Below are 23156 nucleotides of genomic sequence, written 5' to 3'. Positions count from 1 at the left end.
GAAGGAGGCGAAGGAGGCGACAGAGGCGACGGGGGGGGGGGGGGGGGGGGGGGGAAGGGGAAGAGGGCAAATAGCTCAGTCAGGTCGACGACGGGAGTCATGAACAAGTGGTGCTGGCGGACTCGGAGTGCCTCGGTTGCATCGGGTGCACAATGGTTGCCAACTGGTTGCCAGATAGATGGTCAGCGCTTTGGTCGTGTTCCCTTTCATCTGTGCTTGTTCACTTTTCCCTCACTTGCAAGTGAATCAATCAACAAACAAGGCAAGCCGTCGTCGTCGGACCACCACACCAAAACATCTGGGGGTTGAATCGCTTCTCATTTGCAGGGGAGAATCCCAAACCCCCGGGAGAGAAGGACAGAAGAAAAAAAAAAAAAGGATGAAAAAGAAAAGAAAAACACTGGAAAGAAAAATGAAAGGGGTCAAGCAGACGGATACTTGTACACAGCGTCCAAAATCATGTCGTTAAGAGTGTCAACTTTTCTACCCGGGCAACTCCGGCATCTTCCATGTTCATTCAGACCCAATGCAAACTCGTTCTCATCCCTGCATTTCCGTGTCCGAGACCGCATCAGAGTCATCCTCCAGCTCTTTCACACTTTGATGGCAGATTCCTCTCCCCTGCCTGCGAACGCAAGCTCACACCTCATCTTATCGGTCAAGGTCATCAATCTGCAGCTCGCCATCGTCTTTCCCAACGATTGACTCGGCCACTTTCCAGATTTGCAAAAGGTTGTCCTCGGCAGCACTGGCAATCAACCAGGGTTCATTGGGGTTCCAGCTGAAGTCGGCCAGGTGGTTGGTGTGTCCGCCGTGCATGAATAACCTAACAACCCCCCACTGCAATTAGCAATGAAGTTGAAGAAGAAGAAGAAGACGAAAAGAGACGAAAAGAAAAGAAAAGAAAAGAAAAGAAAAGAAAAGAAAAGAAAAGAAAAGAAAAGAAAAGAAAAGAAAAGAAAAGAAAAGAAAAGAAAAGAAAAGAAAAGAAAAGAAAAGAAAAGAAAAGAAAAGAAAAGAAAAGAAAAGAAAAGAAAAGAAAAGAATAGAAAAGAATCTCGTGGCCTGACTCACAGCTCTGGCGGTCCGTCATCTTGATCATCGGGCAATAGCTCCTCGCCCACGCGGGACAAATCCCAGAATATGATTCGTCTGTCATAACTGCCACTGCCCAGAATTCCAGCTTCCGATGGATGCCATGAAAGAGACGTCACGGCGTCATTGTGCCCCTCCAAGGTGTGCACCTTCTCCTTGAAATTCCGCAAGTCCCAGATTCCGACCGTCTTATCGGCGGACGCGGTAGCAACCAAGACCTCCGAGTTGGGGTTAAACGCAAGAGCATTGATGGCGTCCAGGTGACCACCCTTGGCGACGAGGGTGGCGGCCGAAGTGCTGTCCGCTCTGACGTCGACTATCTGAAGTGTTTGGTCATCGGATACGGAACCGATGAAATTCTTGGAAATGGGGTGATATTGCACGTCATTGACAACTTGGGTATGATGAGTGTAACGGCGCCAGGGCTTGAGGATCCTCGTGTCGGCCTCCAGCTTCTTTAGATCCCTACAGGAAAAAGGAAGAGGGAAAAAAGAAATAGGTCAGCCAACAACAAACGGCCCGTGGGCATGGCAGAGTGCCTTGTACACACCACAGACACATAGTCTGGTCTTCGCTTCCAGAGGCCAGACATCCAGCCTCGTGCGGGTTCCAGCTCAGACCAAAGCCTTCCGCCTTATGGCCGACCAATTCGATCTGCGCATTGACCTTGCCAAGGGACGCAGGTCGCAGAGGATGCTTGGTGCGGTCAAAGATGAGAATCTTGCCGTCGACACACAGTGTGGCGATAATGTCTGGGTTTTGCGGCTGGTAGCGCGCCTTGTTCACTTCGCCTGGATGCTCGATTTGCTGGACAATGTCGCATTTGATGGCGGCGACTTCGCCAGAGTTTCCATAACCTCCGATTTCGCCTCGTTCTTCGTCATAATCATCAGGGTTGGGAGCGATGGCCTTGGGAATCTGAACATCGGCAATTTGAAGAAAATTGGCGCTCTCGTCAGACGTGTGTGTGCCGAGAAGCAGTCGGTGCATGCAATAGTTTTTGCCCTCGGGCTCTTTGACATCGGGAAACCATTGAACGGTCAAGGTTGGCCAGGTCAAGGCCGTTCTGGGAAGTATTTAGCCTTCGTTTCGAGAGCGAGTGAGGCGACAGTATTCTCAAACGTGGTTTTTTTCCCGCGCAAAGACGACTTACCCCAGAATCATATCGTAGAGAAAGGGACTATTCTTTTTCCAGGTCTTGTACTCTGTAGAAGATCAGTCCGGTTCGGGCAAGCCGTTGCTCAAACGAAGTCATCTGCTGAGAATTTCCCGTACCCTCGTTGATGACGCGCTCGATTTGATCGTCATCATCTTCCTGTGTCATTTCAACTAAAAGGCGCGGGGGTCAGTACAGAACCGTCAATGCTGGTCTCTTTCCCGTTGCCCAGGTTCATTTCTAGAGCTTACTATCAACCTCGGGGTCAGCAGCCTGCGCGGGAGCCATGATGAGCTGACAAAAGACCGAGAGAAGTCACTGCTCTATCAGAAACGGATGGAGAGCTAGTGTTTATTGGTGTTTTCTTGTTTTGTTTGCTTTCGTTGGCAATAAGCGGTCCAGAAGATGCAGATTTAGGTTGCTGCAGCTTGAAGCGCGTCGTCGTGCGCGTGTAAAGTGAACCAACCAGAGTGTAAAGTGAACCAACCAGAACGGGCCTTTAGGTGCCGCATGTGTACAAGGGTACATGTGCACATGTGGGGCCAAAAATGTCGGCTCGGGCTCAACCCGGCTTCTTCGTTCTTGGTGCCATGTAATCTCCAAAATCAGCGAGTAAAGGCAAGTGGATAATTTTGGCATTGCAAACTCAGTGCCACAATCGTCTCGCCGATGCCTGACATTCGAACCTTTCCAGTCGAAAGTCAAGAGGAGATGGGACACTCCACTCGCTACTTGAGTACTCCTCCTCCGTACCGATTGATCGTACTTCGCGCCCCGTACTTGGGTGTGGACCCATGCGGGGCTCGGAATATTGTGGACCCGCAGCAGCCTAGGCGGTGTGCAAAGTTTTGTCGGTCAACCAAGGCAGAATCTGTTCCGCCATGGTTCCAACTCGCATCATACCGAGTCCTGATGGTGCTGAATGCGTCCAGAAATATACCCAATCAACTGGTTCGAGGTTGCTGATCCATCTTCCTGGCCGCTTTGGCGACCGGCACTATCCATCTGTCGCGAAACCTCTGTGCCGAGTGCATTGGACGGCGTGCAGCGACGCCCACCGGACGGCAATGGGACGTCGACCGAACCCTCTGATTCTCGAGTACTTCGAGCGCGGTCCCAAGTTGAACGACAACAGCAACCGATATCCTCATACTTGCAAACAGTGTGGGGAAAATTTTCCCAAGGGTCGTATCGACAGCCTGACGACACACATTACGAAAAGATGCCCCGCCATTTCGGACTCGGAGCGTATGCGAGCATGCTTGGAACTTCACGGCATCACACATGCGAGATCGGCTGCCGAGAGGCACCATCAGGCACAGGTGGTCCAGGCCGCTCAGGCCGCTCAGGCCGCTCAGGCCGTGGCCCGGGCGAACGGCCAGCAAGTTTCGCCGAATGCTCTCCCTCAAGGCTGGAGCGCGCTGGAAACCCTCGCGGAAGCATCTCGTCAGGTTGATCTCAATGAGAACAATCGTGGCGCCAAAGCCCAGCCGCAAACGACCCAGCCTGGCAGCGCCCAGGAATCGGACCGCTTTGAAGTCCAGGAGCAGTTTACGCTGGAAAACCCGCCTTCCAGCTACGAGACCAGTAGAGCGCAGGCCAATAGCAAAAAAGGTACGTCGGTGGCCATCCCCTTGTGAACAACGAGCCGTGCCGAACAAAATGCTGACCCGTATCCAAGGCTCGAGCGCTTTCCAAACCCCTCCTCCGACAGCTGCGGAACTGTCCCCCGAAGAAAGGCTTCAGGCACTCCTCCCAGCCAACGAATCATCTGATGCAGCCAGCATATCAGTCGCAGTGGCTGCCGCCGCTAGACTCAACCCATCCTTTCTCGATCCTCAGCTCGTCAATGGCGATACGACGCCCACATCACCGTCCGTGGCGGACAGCTCCGGAGCAGCAGTCGAAAGCAACCCTGCTGCGACGGCTGACGATGATGTCTCGCAGCCGTGGGGTGAAATGACCTACTTGACCGCGACATCGCCAGCGCCGATTGTCGCCGGCGGGCCTCCCCTGGTTCCGCTACCCATGAGTCGCGGGGGAGTGCGGATGGACACAAGCGCCGGCGTCTTGAACGGGCGATCTCGGCATTTTCGGTCCAAATTCACGGCAGCAAGGCGCCAAGAGGTCAAGGAGGTTCGCAAGCTGGGCGCGTGCATTCGTTGTCGAATTCTTCGCAAAATCTGTAGCAAGGGAACGCCGTGCGACACTTGCCGCAAGGTGCTCGCCCCCCGGGTTTGGATGACGGGATGTGTCCGGTCGAGGCTTCACGAACAGCTTGATCTGTACTCGGCGGGAGTCCAGGTGGTTCTGTCGCAAAACCGCATCAACCTGCTCAAGGAGCAGCTCAAGCTGGTGAGCAATGGCGCCGTGGTGCAAGTATCTCATTTCGCCGATACGGACAAGAGCATCGTTTTTGCAGCAGCAGAGCTGGAGACGGCGGAACCTATCCATCAAGTCATCATGATCGACCAGGATAAAGACGACGTCCCCGGAAAAGTGGAGGCGTACATGCGAGACGTACTGGATCTTTTTATCGACCGAGAACCGTCCAAGTTTATGAAGATGACGCTTGAAACGGCCAAGGAGCAGCTTGCCGAAGGAGGCAACGAGCTCCTCAAAATGGCCTTGGAGCTGTGGGGCCTGGTCGAGAGTATCGATCGCGAAAGACAATGGACCATTGTCGAAAAATCCAGCGCAGATGCCGAGCACGGGAGGCACGTCAAGGAAGCGGACAACGAAAACGACGCCGACCTGTACACCATGATGTGTATGCAGCTGAACGCTGCCGCCGAGCGCAAAGCCAACAGCACTTCCAAAAGCCTGCTCAACCTGATGGATCGGCAGCTGGCCGACAGCAAGACCAAGGTCGGATTCCACATTTACCTCGCGGCGCTCATCTTCCTCAACTGCGTGGAGAAGTCGACGTGGGCGTTCAAAGCCTGGGAGCAGGACCACCTGCGTCCGGGATGGCCCTTGGAACGAGATCCCGGCGTTTTCACGCAGCAGGGCAGCAACCTGGCGGGGCTGATCAAGATGCTATTGGCCATCCGGAAGATCTTGCCGCTGACGTGCAGGGATGCACAAGGTAAGCTGGCGGCGGCTCAAGACGAGGACCCCCATATCGCCAAGTACTTTCAGAGCCTCGACCTGGAGTGTAAGTTTTGTTCCTGCACGCACGCTTTGCTACGGATCGCATCAAGCTTGCTTAAACGACTGACTGCTTTGTTAGACGACACGATTGAGGCCCGTCAGCGAGGCTCCCAGTTTTCACCGGCCGACTCTCGCTCGCTGGAGCTCATGTTTTGCTCCCACCTTTTACTACCGAATGCGCCGGCATAGGCTGGGCTGCCCAGAGATTGTCGCGCAAATGGTTGGGAAATAGTATGCGTAATGGATAATGATGAAAAGAAAATGATACCTCGGAGCGAGACTGTTGGTTTTGCCTTTCCCCTTCCCCCTTTTCTGTTTTTTTTCCTTTGATTTTTTATGCACTTTATTTTTCTCCATTTATGCGTTCGGTGTTGGATGTTTGGTTCCCATAAAAAGTTACGTTGAAATACGACGAGGGTAGTTCTTCATTTTTGTTTGTTTTTACGATGGGATCGATATGACGTGTAGGCTAAAGACAATCGCGCAAGCTGTATCAACTTTTGCTTCCCCCCGACCCCCCCCTTTTTTTACCCTTTCCTTTTCTTCCTTTTTTTTTTTGGCGAGAACTCTTTCGAAATACAATTGTTCTCATGGTGTGGTTACCCACGCTTGATCTTTTTACTTGGTCACATAGCTCGTCCGTTCTACCAAGCGGCCCATGGAAACTGGCAACGTGGGAAGCAAACCCAATTTCAATTCGAAAACTCGCATCGTGGCGAAAACAAAAAAACAAAAAAAAGCTGCTACTTGGAGCCCGCACCGGTGTCAGCTTTAGGAACCGGCTGTCCCGGCCGCTTGGGCCTTTTGAAACACGCAAACTCATTCTTGCTCGCCTCGCGCAACTTCTTCAGCACGCTCCGCATCTCGGGCAACTCGCTCTGCAGCCGGGCGCGAGCGTCGTTGTCCGTCCTACCGTCCAGTTCCTGGTAGATTTGGCTCTGCAGCTCCGACGCTCTGTCGGTGGTGTAGTGGCTGAGGGTCTGGGCGATAAATTCCACGTCGAGCGTGGCCTGCATGAGTGCCTCGAGGGAGTAGCGCGGACGGTGGCGGAACGCGTCGAGCAGCTGCAGGGACGTCTGTTCCAGCAAGAACGAGAGGACCTGGGGCGTGAGCGACGGAGCCGTGGTGGTCAGCTGCGAGTGGACAAGAACAAGGGCGAGGAGCGCCTCGTAGACGTATGGTTTTGCGGCGGTCGGGCGCGAGCCGGCTTCTGGCACCCAGTCGCTGGCGAAGAGACCGGCTTGGATGATGGCCCGCAGCTTCTCTATGGACTGCTTGGTGTAGGATTGGAAGAGGCGCGCGTCGATCTGGCCGAGGACGTCGCGGATGGTCTTGGATTCCTCCGTCAGTTTGACGGAAAAGGCATTTTCGAATTGCGAGTTCAGGCTGGGGACGACCTTGGAACGGAGGGCTTGCAGGTTGCTGAGGGTTAATAACATGCGAATGTTCTGGCAGGGGGAAGAAAAAAAAATAATTAGAGAGAGAGGCAATCTCTGGTCAGCAAACGTGGAATGAAAAGGGGGAGGAGGGTGGTGGGTTGGTTGAGGGCAGGACCTTACCCGATCACCTGCATCAAGCATGCTCTTGCGCGTGGCGGAGCTTGGAACAAAAGTGCGGACGACTTCTCGTGAGATGGCCCAGTCGTCATTATTCTTCTTGAGGGACCGCTCCGCGTTCTCAACCATGCCGCTCAGGGCCTTATACAATGTGGTGACGTACTGGCTGCGGACCATTTGCAGCAGCTTGGTGGGCGGGGGAAGCACAATGTTGGCCGCGTCGGGCTTTTCCACCGCGTGCGTGATGTACAGAATCTTTTGCATTCCCGAGAGAAGAGCCCCTTCAAAAGCCGCGAAGATGGCGGGCATGCGCGTGACGTCGCCCGAGTCAGCTGGGCGCTGCCAGTCCTCGACGAACTTGATGCTCTCGGCGTCGCGATTCCACGCTGCGCACAGGGCGACCACGCAGCGCTCCCTCGACATCCCCACCAGAGACTTGAGTTGCTCAATGACTCGAGGGCCATTCGACGCGACGGGGCCGAGGCTGGCCATCTCGGAGGCACCTGATCCCACCAGAGTCAGCATCTTGGCCAAGTACTCCACGCCACTGATGGAATTGGACCACGGCGGCCAAAAAGCCAGCTTTTCCCACGACTCGCCCCGCGTGGGAGACAGTGGCGGCGGGTTGTTGGGGTCAAAGTTGAATCTGGGATCTCGAAGTGCTGTGGGCGTCAGCGAGCCAGAGACGCTGCTTGCCACGGCCGGAGAGTTGGGCGACAGCGGTAACGGCGAGAACAGCAGCGAGATGTCCTCCGGAGGCAGCTCGACGAAGAAGGCGTGAACTTGCTCCCGCAAAAGCTCGACCAGCCCAACAATGCCCCGTTTCAGATCTTGCTCGGTCTGGGAGGAAAGTTGATGGTGGCTCTTCGATTCGCCGTTGTGGCCTAGAGGAAGCGACCGCTGGGTATTGCCGTCTATGAATTCCTGGGAGGTTTGCCAGAATTCTAGCAGCTCTCCTAGGATTCCCTGGGGCGAGAGGAGGCTGCTCAGGAAGGAGTGCATCTTGTCCCATAGTTCGATGACTTGCCCAGAATCTGACGAGGAAGCCTTCCCTTCGATGGGCTGGCGACCCAGTGTTCGTAGATACGATGCAAGAACGTGAGGCTCGGGTTTCTCGCCGTCAGCGAGCCGGCGTCGGAGAACTTCAATCTCAACCCTGCAGCGATCGGCAGTGGCCTGTATCTTGGTCTTCAAGTGATCGTGTTTGCTCAGCAACCACACGCCAATGGGATTTTCGTCCACGCCCAACTCGAGCAGCAGACCAATCAGCTCCATGTGTTGATCCTGCTGTCTTCCTCCAAGGTTCTCCGTTCTCGATGAGGAAGAATGGGTAAGTGCTAGTTTCTTCCAAACCTCCTTTTTGAACGCTTGTATTTGCTGGTCGACGTCGTTCCACATTCTTGCCACAAGCACGAGCTTGAACAGCTGCGAATCATCCAGAGATTGCCCGTCAAGGCTTGTCGGCAGCCGCCTGGCTTCGTCTGCGAACCTCCGTGCCCTGTTGTAGCCGTCCACCAGGGATTCGTAATCTTTCCTCTTGATGCTATCTGCCACCACGGCGCTGAGCTCCACGCAGTCCTTGGACTCATCCAGGTGGCGCGAGACGTTGCGCAGATGCTTCTCCTTCTCGCGACCGCCCAATGCTGGACCCCAGACGTCTTCTGCCTTGGCGCAGACGTCTAGCAATGGTGCCTTGATTCCCATGACACCGTACTCGCTCTCCTTCACCAACGCATTCTTCTTGCGATTGTCGGACATTAGGAGAGCCAACGGGTTGCTGAGGAGGGCGTGGCTGCCGCTGCTCTTGCGGCTGAAGCTGGTGCGACTTGGGTGTTGCGAGTGTCTTGCGGCGGCTCGTGGCTGGACTGGTTCAATGCCACGGTACTTCATCTCTTTGTACACATTGTCAATGGTGGCTTTGGCCTTGACGAAGCGTTCGAAATTGCTTTCCACAAGGACCTTTAGCGATGCCGACTTTTCATCAATCGACTGCGAGAGGACATCGAGGCCTTGCAGCAAGGTCTTTGTGTCCGCTGTCGAGTGCATCTGGGACAGAAACAGTGCCGGAGAGAAGGCAGTCGAGGAGAGTAGGAACCGGTTCCCTGTGAGGCAGATGATCAGCAAAACGCGTATGGTCTGAGGTTTGGCTTGACCCTGGCACAGGTGGCCGACAAAGCCCGCGTACATACTCAATCTGGAATCGTCTTGCACTGGTAAACCGAGCCGTTTCAACGATCTCACAACGCTATCCGAGGTGCCCAGTGGATCTGGCTCGTCTTTCTGCACAAAACTGCCGAGCCCACCTTGCCCATCGGCCGGGCTCCTCCCCCCCCCAAAAGCCGTTTCGAGAACTTCGTAGCGTGACTTTCGTCTTCCTTGCCTGCTATCCTGCCCGTCATCGGAGCCCTCGGCCATGTCCTTCTCTGCAGGCCATTCTGACGGATATGCGGTGGAAAGCTGGTAGTAATCCAGTATCTTCCGTTCGTAATCGGCCATGCCTAAGCTACACGTATGGAGTCCAGGTCCTGTGAGGAGATCGCATGCTAATTAATCAGGTCCGTGTTGCGCGTGTCAAGGGAAATTGGAGTTGCGCACAACCCTTCTGTTGACGGGCTGTACTACAGAAAAGTATGCAGCATGAAGCCGACGAGAATGAGCGTGCAACGCAGCCTCCAAAGAAAGCGCCGGCGGAAGGCAAGCGCTGCGACAAGAAGAGGCGACGTAGTTCTGGCGGATTGCTGTAGGAAGCTTGATGACCTCGATCGGGTGGAGCAAGCGATACCGCGGCACAGCCACACGAGGCGTCGGGGGCATGATGACATGCGCCACGATTAATGTTGCCCAGTACCTTAGGTACCTAGGTACCTAAGGTAGGTAGACATGTTCCTACCTCCACGCCTAGGCCCTAATTTTTTTTTTTTAAAACAACAACAATTATGTTCATCTTTGCGAGATTTTTTTAGCCATCGTGTGACAGTGATTCCGGAGATGTAATGCAGAAACACACGATATCCTTCCGACTCGGCCGCGCAACCGCGCGTGATGGCGAGAAGTCTTTGCAGCCTTTTGGTCGGTGCAGCGGTTCGGAGCCGTCGGAGTTGCGTTGCGTCTCGCCGAGCCGAAGGTCAGGAACAAAGCGGGAAAAAAAAAAGAAAAAGTTGAAAAACTGGGTCCTGCGCCACAGGTGGTTGCGATATCTTCAGATTGCTGGCGGCGGGTCTTCACCTTGCTGGACATGCCTGTCATCTCACGTGACCCCACTCTGTAGAACCTTACTCAGTAGCTGCTAGAGTAAACCAAATCAGCCTCTTTTATTATTAAAGGGAAATTAGCTTATCTGTAATATGGATATCGGTCATATCCGAGGTCGGATGTACCGAGTTCTCCCTAGATTAGTAGGCCCTTAGGGGTACCCCTTTTCCCACTATAAATAGCTAGGAACATAAGTCTCTTCGAGGAGACTTAGTTCCTTCAATCAAGCATTATCGCATTTTCCTTATGCATTCTGATATGGTAGCAATTGCGTAAATATCATAATAAAAACCTCATTCTTATCCCTTACCTTATGGCCCAGCTTTAAGATCAACTGTTATTTTTATTTTGCTGTAAAAGCCACTATTTTCCGGATCCTATTTGAGTAAGCCCTAGGTTCCCTATTAAATCCATCAAAAGCCTTATTACTAATATACTCATATAGCCTTATCAATTAAAAAAGGAGGCTATTTAGAAAGTCGCGATATTTCCTTTAAAATTAACTAATAGACATCTTGACCGCTATTTTCGTCAGATTAATTTATGCCCTAAACATCGTTATTAGTGAAAATGGGTACTACTACTGATGATAGCTCTAAACTAGCAGTCAAGCTGATATCCCGATATAATTAGGATATCTAGTATAATTACATTTAAAAGCGTGCTTTAGAGGATGATATTTGGATATTCATTAATCCTAAGGGCTTGGTAATGCTAAATATACCTTTTCTACCGGCGTAGGAATTAGATAAATCTATCTATTCCACGCAGGCATTAGCATCAATACCTATATCGGCAGTAATAGCCGATTCATCAATAGAAGCTGCAGATTATGCCCCTTCTGCAAATACTAGAGCTGTATTAGCAGCTAGGGCATTATCAGTAGTACTATTACCTACCCCAGTGAGAATAAGTATAATCCGGCCGCAGTAAGTCGAGAATATTAAAAAAAACCACCACTTTAAGCCGATATAACGCCCTAGTGGTATTACTACTGCAGAATGGATGAAATAAGCCAATATTTAGTATAACTTTTAGAACGACCATTATACGATATTTAGTCGGAATCTTTAAGCGTATATAGCGTGGTTTGAATTAATGCTAAGCCCTAGCTATAAGATATTAGTAGTAGGCGATCGGAATATTTAAGGAAAAATTTAATGTCTAATAGAATATATACGACCGGTTCAGCTTATTATTTAAGAATACCTCAAAGAAAAATTTAAGTAGGCTATATGAAATTGGCCCGGAAGATATAATATAGAGGAATAGTTTAACGAAATCTCTATACTATATAAGCGATTAGTGCGAATAGACTTAATCTTTATTAATGGGAATATACTTACTAAATAGCTAGCAGAAGCTTTTCGTTAAAAGTATCCTGCCTTTAAAGATAAAATCCTTAATCGAATAGTGAAAGTATAGAAATAGAATAAATATCTCGATTTTCTAATAATTATTGTTAAAATCCTATAGTAGCCTACTAGGCTGCTGGCCTAATGCCCTACTGGCTTACTGACCTTCTGGCCCTTATATCGCCCCTTAGACTTACGGTAGTCTTACCAACCTTAGGCCTTTGCCTTTTACCTTACGGATTTTCAGGAGATTATTACTATATACCAAGTAAGGTAGGCCTTGTTAAAAAGGTGTGGCATTGCTAAATTAGCGTAGTGGCCTACTAGCGTGGTGGCTAGTCTACTAGTGTGGTGGCTAGTCCACTAGTATGGTGGTTAGTCACTAGCATAGTGGCTAGTTACTAGTGCGGTGACTAATTACTAGTGCGGTGGATAGGGTGGTTGGAAAGGCCGGATATAGCGGGGTTAGTCGGATATAGCGGAATTAGTGACGAGCATTACAGGGAGCTCTCTTACTGGCTACCCTGGATGCCTGGGCCTACCCCTCCTTCGTGTATATATAGGATAGCTTTCCCCCTTCTTTCTAAATAGTAGAAGGGCAGCACAATCAAACCTGTTAATGCACTACATGCCTCTTAACTTCCACCTTCCCTGTGTTATTCTGGTTATCTTATATTTGCCTTGCCTTTACACTTACCCTGCTTTATAGCACTTGTATAGTCTTAGGACTTAGTGAGGAATCTAGTATTTATACTAAGATTAAGTCACAAGTCGCAGACAGTCTCGTGCCATTTAGCTAGCTAGTAAGACTTTGCTTTATAGTAACCTTTAGAATTGCAATAGGTTATAAGCCCGGGTTTTTACTTCTTTGTTTTTACCCTACCTTTTTATATTCACCTCTTAGTCTCTTTTACTTATTAGTACTACTAATATAGCTATCCTTTAGTATCTTCGGCTTACCCTTATTAACTTCGGCTTACCTATTATCACTTTTGGCTTACCCTTTATTACCTACGGCATTACCCTGCGGCAATCAACGGCATATCTAACGGCAACTTACGGCGTAACCTCACGGCACTTTTAGCGTAACCTTAAGTTATTTTCGGCGTAACCTACGGCACCTACGGATTTTATAGTGTGATATCTACCACACTATACTACTATATAATACCTTTGCACCTAATGCACGACACCCACTATACTGTACGGCACCTGTTATACTCTTCCACTTATAGCACTTTTGGTACGGCACTTACGGCACCTTTATATTACGGCACCATATAAGCACCTTGAATACCAATACTATAATACGGACTTGCACAACGCCTACGGCATCCGTGCTTTTTTATACTGAGACCGGCCGCTATAATCTGCGGCTATTTTTATAGTAGGCTACTAGCCACTATATTTACTGGCTACTTTACCAGTTATTCGACTATTTTGCTAGCTATTCAGCTAGTTATTCCTCTATTCTTACAACTATCGGCACCATTTTTCAACGGATTTTTAAACCCTTTTTGCCCACAATGGCAGAATCAGGGTCTTCCACCTATAAGGTCCCTGAATCCGATACTGAGGCTGATACTAATGCACAACTACAGCTGGATATGGACGATATGAAGTCTCAAATGAATATACTAACTGACCTTATACAGGGCCTAGTTAGTAGGCAAAATAACGACACCCAGGCTACCCAGGCTACTAATAAGAAGCCTACTAAAGCCACTAAAGCTAGACCTTCCACTAAGACGACTACCACTAAGGATGATAATGAGGCTAACGTTATAGAAATCGACCAACCTTCTACCCCTATAAAATATAAGGGTAAAGAGCCTATTTATACCACAACGGCGCCAACAATAACAATCACCAACCAAATTAGTGATAGGGCTATTAAAGAATTAGCTAAGACTGCCAACCGCTTTAAGGAGTCTCAGAAGCTAAAAAGCCCCTATAATTTCGACTAGTGGAAACAGGCCCTTACAATACAACTTCGGGCTTTTAAAATAACTAATTTTGTCAACGACTTCTCTATAGCAAGGCACTTTAATGAGTCTGAGCAGGCACTTTTACTACTAATACTAAAGAATAGTTAAAGTAAAGAAGCTATAGAGGCTATAGACTGGTATAATAACCCAGAGGAAGCCTACCTTTTGCTAGTAGCATAGTACTACCACTCACCAGAAGTATAGCGGGCGCACTTATATCCTACCTTTCACACCCTTACTTTTACCGGTTATAAAGGCACTTTAGAAGCTTTTAATAGCGAATTTAACAGCTATATTTCTCGCCTTAGAATCCTAGGTTCTAAGATCGACTCTTTCGACCAAGTTAACCAGTATCTTTAGGCTATATAGGGGGTATTTACCCGATGGACGGAACGCCAACGCTCTATAATTAGGGCATATAGCGCCCAGGGTGTTATTAACAGCAGCAAATTTAACCTCTAGTATTTTATGGTTGACCTACTAAAAGAACAGCGTTCTAAAGGGTCTAATAAGGTGGCTGCTAATAATAACCCCAAGCAGCTTAAGGCTTCTAAAGACCCTAAGAAAGGGTCTGCTAATGCCGCTTCTACTTATTGCAATTCTTAAGGTCACTATAAAGCAAAGCCTTACTAGCTAGCTAGATGGCACAAGACTGTCTGCGACCTGTGAACTAATCTTAGTATAAATACTAGATTTTTCACCAAGTCCTAAGACTATACAAGTGCTATAAAGCAGGGCAAGTGTAAAGGCAAGGCAAATATAAGATAACCAGAAACGTAGGGAAGGTGGAAGTTAAGAGGCATATAGTGCATTAATAGACTCGATTGTGCTGCCCTTCTACTATCTAGAAAGAAGGGGAAAAGCTATCCTATATATACACGAAGGAGGGGTGGGCCCAGGCATCCAAGGTAGCCAGTAAGAAAGCTCCCCGTAATGCTCGCTATGCCACGTATATAATACGTCAGCAAACCTACTATATCCGGCCTTTCCAACCTATCAAATGGGTTTTGCCTGCTAAGATAATGCAGTATGCGAAGGATAAAGGCAGTGGAATGGTAAAATCGCAGTAAGGTAAAGTAACGGCACAGATAAGATACGAGACTAAGGCGTAGGGACAATCTGATGTGCATTAATTCTGCTTACTTGCTTACGTGCATCCATCCATACTTCCTTCCTTCCCACTATTTGGGTAGGAATATCTAGGGATTTAAATATATAATATTCCAACATAGAACATCCCTAGTGAAATCAATCTGACGTGAATATCGTGACCATACTGTGATATCATAGATATGTGGCGAAATGTGCATTTGTAGTGCATCGAGATTTGCGACGATAAAGTGGTGTGATCAATTTGTAATGCATCATATGTTTGCGCGTAAGGGAATGTGTGTAAGTACTAGGTACTCAACTTTACTAGCAGCTGCCATATAAATATAAGTACTGAATACTTAATACCTTTCTCAATCTGATGATGCGGCGATACGTAGAGATTGTCGGCGATAGATATCCAAAAATAATAAAATAAAATAACAATAAATAATTTCATTCTGACATACCCCCCTAGATAGGCTAGAATATAGCTCTATCTAGCTAGTCGGTATCACTCTCGTTATCTTCTGTTTTTCGTATTAGGTCCTCAATATCTACTAGGCCTAGTTGGTTACGGAAGGTAGTAAATCGTTAACCTATAAGAGCCTTTGTGAGCCCATCCGCTACTATATTATTAGTAGGGATATAAGTCAGGTCGAATAAACCCTGCTGATAAGCCTGTCGCAGCTAGCTGTTATGGATATTAACATGCTTTAATGCAGTATTAATACGGGGCATTATTGTTGTTACTAGGCGTATAGCTTATAGGTTATCGCACTTAATAGTAACCTTATGATCAAGCTTAAGTCCTAGTTATTCCATAAGACGGGTTACAGATATAGTGGTCTTAGCAGTTGATGATAGTACTAGTAGCTCTACTTCGGTGGAAGATGTGGTAACGGTGTATTGTTTAGTGGCTTCCTAACCAATAGGTCCGCCAAATAGGCTGAAGAAAGAGCCCTGGGTAGACTTTCGGGTCTTTTTATCATCGGCAAAAGCAGCATCAGAAGATATTAATAGCTCTTTAGTAGACGGTTGCTGCTAGATATCATTACTTAGTTATTGTATAGCAGTATATTAAATAGCTAAGTAACATGTGATATAGAGGTATATTGTGACCCCTATGGCTAGTAGGTAATGGTAAGGAGAAGGGTTGTGTAGATGTTCTGAAAGGCGGGAGACTGCTACAGCAGTATTAGGTCGGGTCATAGTGGTTGGGTAATTTATAGAGCCCATAAGCTTTTGGTACTGGTATATCTCGTGTGCTATAGCGATACCAGTATATTTATCAAGAGGCTGTTCTGGAATTAGATAGTTTTTATATATAATATTTCTTCCTTTTAAGAAGTCGTACGCAAGCTTTTCCATATAAGAGTCTTACAATAGCCAGGTTTTAGTAGGCCGATGCCGTATAATTTAGATACCTAGGAACCATTTCAGAGTACTAAGGTCCTTCATTTTATAGGCTGCTTTTAATTTATTAATAAGGGATTCTGCTTTAGGACGATTCTTTAGTTAAAATAGTACTACTATATCATCCACAAAATAAAAGACTACTATAGTGGTAGTAATCATAATGTAAGGGTCTTCTGTGATAAGAGTAAGGTCGAGGGATTTAAGGGTTAATAAAAGCTCTTATTGCTATAGGTAAGGGGACCTGCGAAGACTATATAAGGCGCGTTGTAATAATAGTGCCCATCTAGGTCTTTTAAATCCATCTAGATATTCGATATAGACGACTTCATCCTATAGGCTATTAGTAAATGCCGATATAGCATCCATTTATATAGTATTAAGGTCGAACTTCATTATAATAGCTATTAAGATTCGGAAGGACTTAGCAGCTAGCGTAGCAGCATAAGTCTCTTTATCACTATAAGGTTGAAGATCACTACGCACACAAATTCGGGCTTTAAATTTAGTAAGAAAGCCGTGTTTATCACACTTATATTTAAACACCTACATAAGTGGTATAGGCTTATAATTATTTGGAAGGTCTAATAATTGGGTAGGCTTAAAGGTTCCTTTATTCTAGTTATCGTAGAATTCGCTCTTTACAGCCTCTTTAAATTCTGGTTTAAAATAGTAACCCTTTAGGTCTTTCCAAAACCTTGGTTTAGGCAGTAGGGATGATCGGTATAGGCGTTCCTTAGTGCCTAGAAAAAAACTGCTAATAAAAGCCATACTAGAAGTATTCTTATTAGCTAGCCTAGCTAACCTTCGTAGTATAGGACTGCTACTAGTCTTAGTACTTACTTCGGAAGGATATATATTAGAAGGATGTATAGAAGCTAGGGTAGGTAGCTAGACTATAAGATGTTATTATTTACTAGGAACAGCTTATTTACTAGTAGGTATAGAAGTCGAAGGTAATATTATACTAGTAGAAGGTATAGTAGGACTAGGAATATAAGGCTGGGTAGTACTAGGGGTAGAAAAAACAGGTATAATAGTAGTAGAAGGGTGAGATATATAGAGCTCGTCTATATCCTCATACTTATATGCGTTATCGATATATTGTGGTAGTTGTATTTCAAGTCGTTATGGTATAGTAGCGGTGATTTTACCACTATAGAAGCTATTTTCATCGAAAGTAATATCGCGAATTCGTCGTACTTCATAAGGGTCGGGAATCTATATACGGTAGATATTAGTAGAATCGTAACCTACTAAATATCCTATCTTAGCGTATAGTGCTAGCTTTAATTCTCGTCGATCAGTGCCTTTTAACGCTATTATTATCAATAGATAGGCCTTATAACTGTAAGCCTTAAGGAATAATATAGAAGGCCTAGGATCAGTATATTGGGTATCCCTAGCGTTATTAGCTAGCCAAGAATAAAGTCGTTAATGTGGTGTAATCTACTGAAGGCCTTATTGTAGTGTGCGATTATATAAGAAGGTTGCGGCTTTCTATAGCTCCGGCCATAGGTCTTTAGGTAGGTTAGCAGCTAGTCGTAAGGTCTTAGCTTTAGTCCCTATAATACCCCCCGAGCGTTTAGCTAGGCCGTTTTAGGCTGAAGTATAAGGCGCTGTGACTTCATCCTCTATACCTAAGGATGTCTTCCAATTATGGTATTATTGCTGGAAAGTAGGGTCGTTATCGCGATGAATAATAGATATAGCAAGGTTCCACTGGCGCTATAAATAATTGTCAAGGTCTGCTAGCTTTCCTAGGATTTCCAACTGGGTCCTAGAGTATAAGGGATAACAGAAGATAAATTTAGTATCATCATCCCGTAGTAATAGTACTGCAACAGCACTATTGTAAGCTTGGTCCAGTATAAATATGTCAATATATACCCGCCAGAAAGGTCTTAGGCTAGGTAAATAGGGCTGCCGGCTGATAATCCTAGTGGCCTTAGATAGTAAGTACTGCTTACAATCAATAGTAAGTAATCCCTTAATTTTAGCGCCGGTAGTCGACTGGACTATCCTTTCCAAGGCTTCCTTATTAGGGTAGCCTAATCGTTTATGCCATATCGTAGCCGTAGCTTCTGAGGCAGACGCATTTTAGATATCCTTCGAGATAGCCACTACTATAGCGGGCGCTATACTGGTTGGAGTAGGATAAGATGATGTGTATTATATAGCCGCAGAATTATTGATTGACGGAGACATATTTTTATCTAGTATAGTAGGGTCTTCCCTACTAATAATAGATGAAAGAGGCATAGTATCTTCAGAAGTAGTAGTGGTGGCGGCAATAGCGACTTCGCTATACTCAATAACCTGCTGGCCAAACATCCGGTTGGTATAAAATAAACGGTCTTTATTATGTATAATCCAGCCAGTCTATGAGTTCCAGTAGTAATTTGCACGCATAAATCGCTCCAAGCTTGCCACATTAGTATGAAATGTCGGTATATATGCTACGTATAGTAGCTCGAAGATGCCTTTATTAGTATTTAATCGCACTCTTCTATATCTTAATATAGAAGGATTAAATTCGCCTGCAAATGCTATTTCTGGCTCGATATTTGGTATATAATCTAGCAACCGGTCCTTATTATTGGTGATATGGGTATTAGAACCACTATCCAGTATCCAGGAATCTTTAAGTGGATAGGGTGTAGTTAAGAGAAATGCCTGTGGGCTGGTAATAGATAGGGATGCCTATAGGCTAGTAATAGATAGGGATGCCTATGGGCTTGCCTATAGGCTAGTAATAGTCGTTAACGATATAGTCGGTTCGGGTTGCACAACGTTATATAACGTATTACTATTCTTGCTAGCAAATGCAATTCTAAGTGATATAGAAGGAGAGGGTAGTTATAATACAATAGGATTAATCGTAATTCCTTTCGCTTGCAATACTTTAATAACTATATCCTTAAAGCGCTAATCAGATGAAAACTTGGATTGGATTTTATTAAGTATAGTGGTATTAGGCTTCCAATCCTTAGGCGCCTTTTGCTAGTTTAAAACATAACAATCTTCCCAGCGATGAAAAAGGCCACAAACGCATGGTTGTTTTGGCTTGGTAATATCAGTTGTTTTTTATTGATTATTTTGTTGATTTTTATTTGCATCCATAGTGGTATCCATATCCTGGAACGAGGCAAAGGCACCTTGTGCTCTTTGTTGTGTAGCAAACTCTTGCTTAAATAAATCACTGATATAATGACCGTCGGGTATCTTCTTCTCTTATCCTTCTTTATTATTGCATTACTTTTCCTTGATTCTATTCTTCTAATAATTAGAAAAGGCTAGTGCAATAGATTCCACGGCGTTGATAAAATCCTAGGTTGGTCGGAGTCCTTATGTATCTAGTATATTAATATTAATAGCTTCTGCAAGGACTTTCTTATAGGAAGTAATCCAGCTGGATATCTTAGTCCTATTAGGACTTCACAATACAGCTATATAGCACTAGCGGATATCTTTTTTATGGTCCCAAATGGTGGGCTGCAAGCGTTATTTTAATAGGTATAGCTATACGGCAACATCATTCTCCTGGCTTATAGTATCGTAGTAGTTGCCTATAGTTGCGATAATCTAACGTTGGATATTGACGAGAGCCTTTTTCTTATCCTTATAATCCTGTAGGGCAGTCCTATAGACATTCGTTATATACTGCAACCTAGTAAAATTAGAATTGTTGAGGTTAAGGATAGAGGAAGCATGAGGCTTAATAGTAGAAGCAGTAGGCTCAACGGGTTATTATAAAGTAGGTCTATCTTGCATAGAAGGGTTGATATAGGCCTAGATATTTTCGTTAATAGCGAACTTCTTAATAATCGAGATCTATTTAAACTAGTCTTTACTGCCTAGCAGTTAGAAGTTTACCGGGTTTCCTAGGTTGGTATTGGTAGCTATAGTGGAATAGGTAGGAAAGGCAGGATAGGTAGGATAGGTAGGATAGGTAGGATAGGTAGGATAGGTAAGATAAATAGGAAAGAATAACAATAAGAAAGAATAACAACCTAGCCTTAGTCAAAGAAAATCCAACGGATAAAGGTCCAAGTAAATCCAAAGGGCAAAATAGTCCCGGTAAATAGTCCTAGGCAAAAGGGATTAATCCAGGTAGTCAATCCAGTCAATCCAGTCACAATATACCACACTTATAGTCTTCCGGCCTTAGTAGTCAAAAGTCGCTTGCCGGCTTCCTAAGTCAGAAGAAATGTTTCGCGCAGGCAAATGTGTCGGCACTACTGCGTTCTTTTGGGCTATGCCTTGCACTAGCAATTTGTATAGCGGCACGGGTGCCCTAGCAGAACTTTTGCCTAAGGCTGATTTCTTCGTCGGAAAGAATATTTAATCGTAGAAAATCGTCTGGCAAGATAGCGATGATATAATAGAAAGTGCATAGGTAAGCAGTCGGTATGCCTATTGCGCATTGCACGGCGAAGGTCGGATTAAGGTGACAGAATTGCAATGTAAAAATGCGCGATTGTGCTGGTTTGCACGCTATTTATCACGCGTTTATACGGTCCTAGTAATAATATTAGCACAGAGGTATAAGAAATATAGCAGCAAGAAAAGATTGATATTGCATAGAATGCGTAATTGCACTCTTGCAAACCTATGCACAGCTGCGTGCAGCTGGCTAAAGTTAGTACGCAGTTGTTTGCGTATATAATAAAAGGGGGAAACAGCTGGTAATCCGTCGGACCAGCTGGTAATTTGTCGGCGTGCAGCTGGCAATAAATGCACGCGAATAATAGTCGGAGAGAAATCGAAAGGATAAAATAGATAGAATAAAGCGATTTACCGGGTGCAAACCGGGCTCATAACTATCAAATGGGTTTTGCCTGCTAAGATAATGCAGTATGCGAAGGATAAAGGCAGTAGAATAGTAAAATCGCAGTAAGGTAAAGTAACGGCACAGATAAGATACGAGACTAAGGCGTAGGGACAATCTGATGTGCATTAATTCTGCTTACTTGCTTGCGTGCATCCATCCATACTTCCTTCCTTCCCACTATTTGGGTAGGAATATCTAGGGATTTAAATACATAATATTCCAACATAGAACATCCCTAGTGAAATCAATCTGACGTGAATATCGTGACCATACTGTGATATCATAGATATATGGCGAAATGTGCATTTGTAGTGCATCGAGATTTGCGACGATAAAGTGGTGTGATCAATTTGTGATGCATCATATGTTTGCGCGTAAGGAAATGTGTGTAAGTACTAGGTACTCAACTTTACTAGCAGCTGCCATATAAATATAAGTACTGAATACTTAATACCTTTCTCAATCTGATGATGCGGCGATGCGTAGAGATTGTCGGCGATAGATATCCAAAAATAATAAAATAAAATAACAATAAATAATTTCATTCTGACACAACCACCCTAACTACCGCACTAGTAACTAGCCATTACGCTAGTAGACTAACCACCACGCTAGTATACTAGCCACCACACTAGTGGACTAGCCACCACGCTAGTGACTAACCACCACACTAGTGGACTAGCCACCACACTAGTAGGCCGCGACCACGCTAATGGGCTACCACGCTAATTTAGCAATGCCACACCTTTTTAATAAGGCCTACCTTACTTGATATATAGTAAATAATCCACTAAAAATCCTTAAGGTAAAAGGCAAAGGCCTAAGGTAAGACTACCATAAGTCCAAGAGGCGGTATAAAGGCTAGAAGGTTAGTAAACCAGTAGAGCATTAGGCTAGCAGCTTAATAGGCTACTATAGGATTTTAATACCCCCTCTGATTAGCTACTATAATAGCAAGCTAATCGTCGTATAAAGAATAGGAAAAGAAAATGCAATAAAAGTGCTAAGGAAAAACATAAGAAAAACCTTAGTAAAAGTTAGTATAAGTTAGCAGGCCCTAAGACCTAGTAACTCGCGGAACCTAGTAAATTTAGGGCCCGGTAGTGGCTTAGTAAGACCATTAGTAGGCATACTATTAATAGGTAAGTAGGTAATTTTAACCAAGCCCAGCTAGGCTTGCTCCCTAATATACCAGAATTTTAATAGCGTATGCTTAGTGCGAGCATGCTGATTAGGATTATTAGAATTCAAAATAGAGCCCTAATTATCGCAGTATAACGGTATAAGGCGTAGAATATCGATTTCTAGCTCCTTATAAAGGTTAGAAAGCTACTAGACCTTACGGATAGTCTTAAGTAATGCATTAGATTCAGCTTCTAAAGTAGATAGTACTACTAAAGAGGCTCGCTTAGAACACCAGCTAATAGGACCACTATTAATAGTAGTAAGAAAGCCTCCAGTAGATTTAGAGGTTTCTTTATAGCTAGCAAAATTGCTATCAGAATAAGCGGTTATAATAGGCTGTTGGTTGCTTTTAGTAGTACTAAAGCAAATAGCTAGGTTCTTAATGCCTTTAAGGTAGCTAAAGCTGCCTTTCGCAGCATTTAGATGCATATTAGTTGCCTTAGATATAAACCGAGAGAGGTATTACGTAAGAAATGCTAAATCGGGCCTAGTCATTATCATAAGCCATACAATAAAGGCTCTAATTAGTAGGGCTAAAGTCTTTTCCACTAGATTTATTTAGAATCCCTAGTTAAAGTAGAATTAACTAAGGTTTAGTATCCTATAAGCCGAATTTAGCTAAAACCTCTGCTATAAATTAGGCTTAATATAGCTATAATAAACCTTCCTTCTTATTTCGTATAATTTGTATGCCTAAGAAAAAGGAAGCCAGACCGCGGTCTTCTATAGCATAGACCTTATGAAATTTCCTTTTTAGCTAGTTAATATAAGTTATATTTGAACCAACTAATAGGCAATCGTTAATATAAGTAACGATAAAGGTGCTGGTTTGCTTATTATAAAAGACGGCAGTATTAGATGCTAAAGGTAAGAAGCCTTCACTAGAAATCAGGTCTTTTAGCCGGTATTGCCATTCGCAGGGTGCTTATTTTAGCCCATATAGGGCCTTCTTTAGTAAAATAGCTTGCTTAATAGAGGGATTAAAGCCGGCTTCTTTAAGTAAAGTTAGTAGCTATTGCCGTTGAATATCAGACTAAAGCTTACTATCGCTATTAGTTAGTAGTAAGCTCTCTATAA

At 45.5% G+C, this 23156-nt stretch overlaps 3 protein-coding genes across 3 annotated transcripts; 1 reads left to right on the top strand and 2 right to left on the bottom strand.

The window, feature by feature from the left end:
- Positions 1–651: 651 nt before the first annotated feature.
- UV8b_04967 (uncharacterized protein) lies at positions 652–2539 on the bottom strand (the record flags this gene model as incomplete). The annotated part of the gene is made up of 6 exons (XM_043142465.1): positions 652–826; positions 1075–1560; positions 1646–2161; positions 2249–2300; positions 2371–2424; positions 2503–2539. 6 exons carry the CDS (start codon positions 2537–2539, stop codon positions 652–654), a joined length of 1320 nt encoding a protein of 439 aa, XP_042998399.1.
- Positions 2540–3132: 593 nt separating this feature from the next.
- On the top strand, positions 3133–5593 carry UV8b_04966 (uncharacterized protein; the record flags this gene model as incomplete). Its single annotated transcript, XM_043142464.1, has 3 exons — positions 3133–3865; positions 3933–5408; positions 5484–5593. 3 exons carry the CDS (start codon positions 3133–3135, stop codon positions 5591–5593), a joined length of 2319 nt encoding a protein of 772 aa, XP_042998398.1.
- Positions 5594–6147: 554 nt separating this feature from the next.
- On the bottom strand, positions 6148–9456 carry UV8b_04965 (uncharacterized protein; the record flags this gene model as incomplete). The annotated part of the gene is made up of 3 exons (XM_043142463.1): positions 6148–6852; positions 6964–9062; positions 9150–9456. The coding sequence occupies 3 exons, from the start codon at positions 9454–9456 to the stop codon at positions 6148–6150; spliced, it is 3111 nt and encodes a 1036-aa protein (XP_042998397.1).
- Positions 9457–23156: the final 13700 nt, after the last annotated feature.

This window comes from Ustilaginoidea virens, chromosome 4 (assembly GCF_000687475.1).
Source record: "Ustilaginoidea virens chromosome 4, complete sequence".
In the NCBI taxonomy this organism is placed as follows: Eukaryota; Fungi; Ascomycota; class Sordariomycetes; order Hypocreales; family Clavicipitaceae; genus Ustilaginoidea; species Ustilaginoidea virens.
This window is presented reverse-complemented; position numbering and strand designations above follow the sequence as displayed.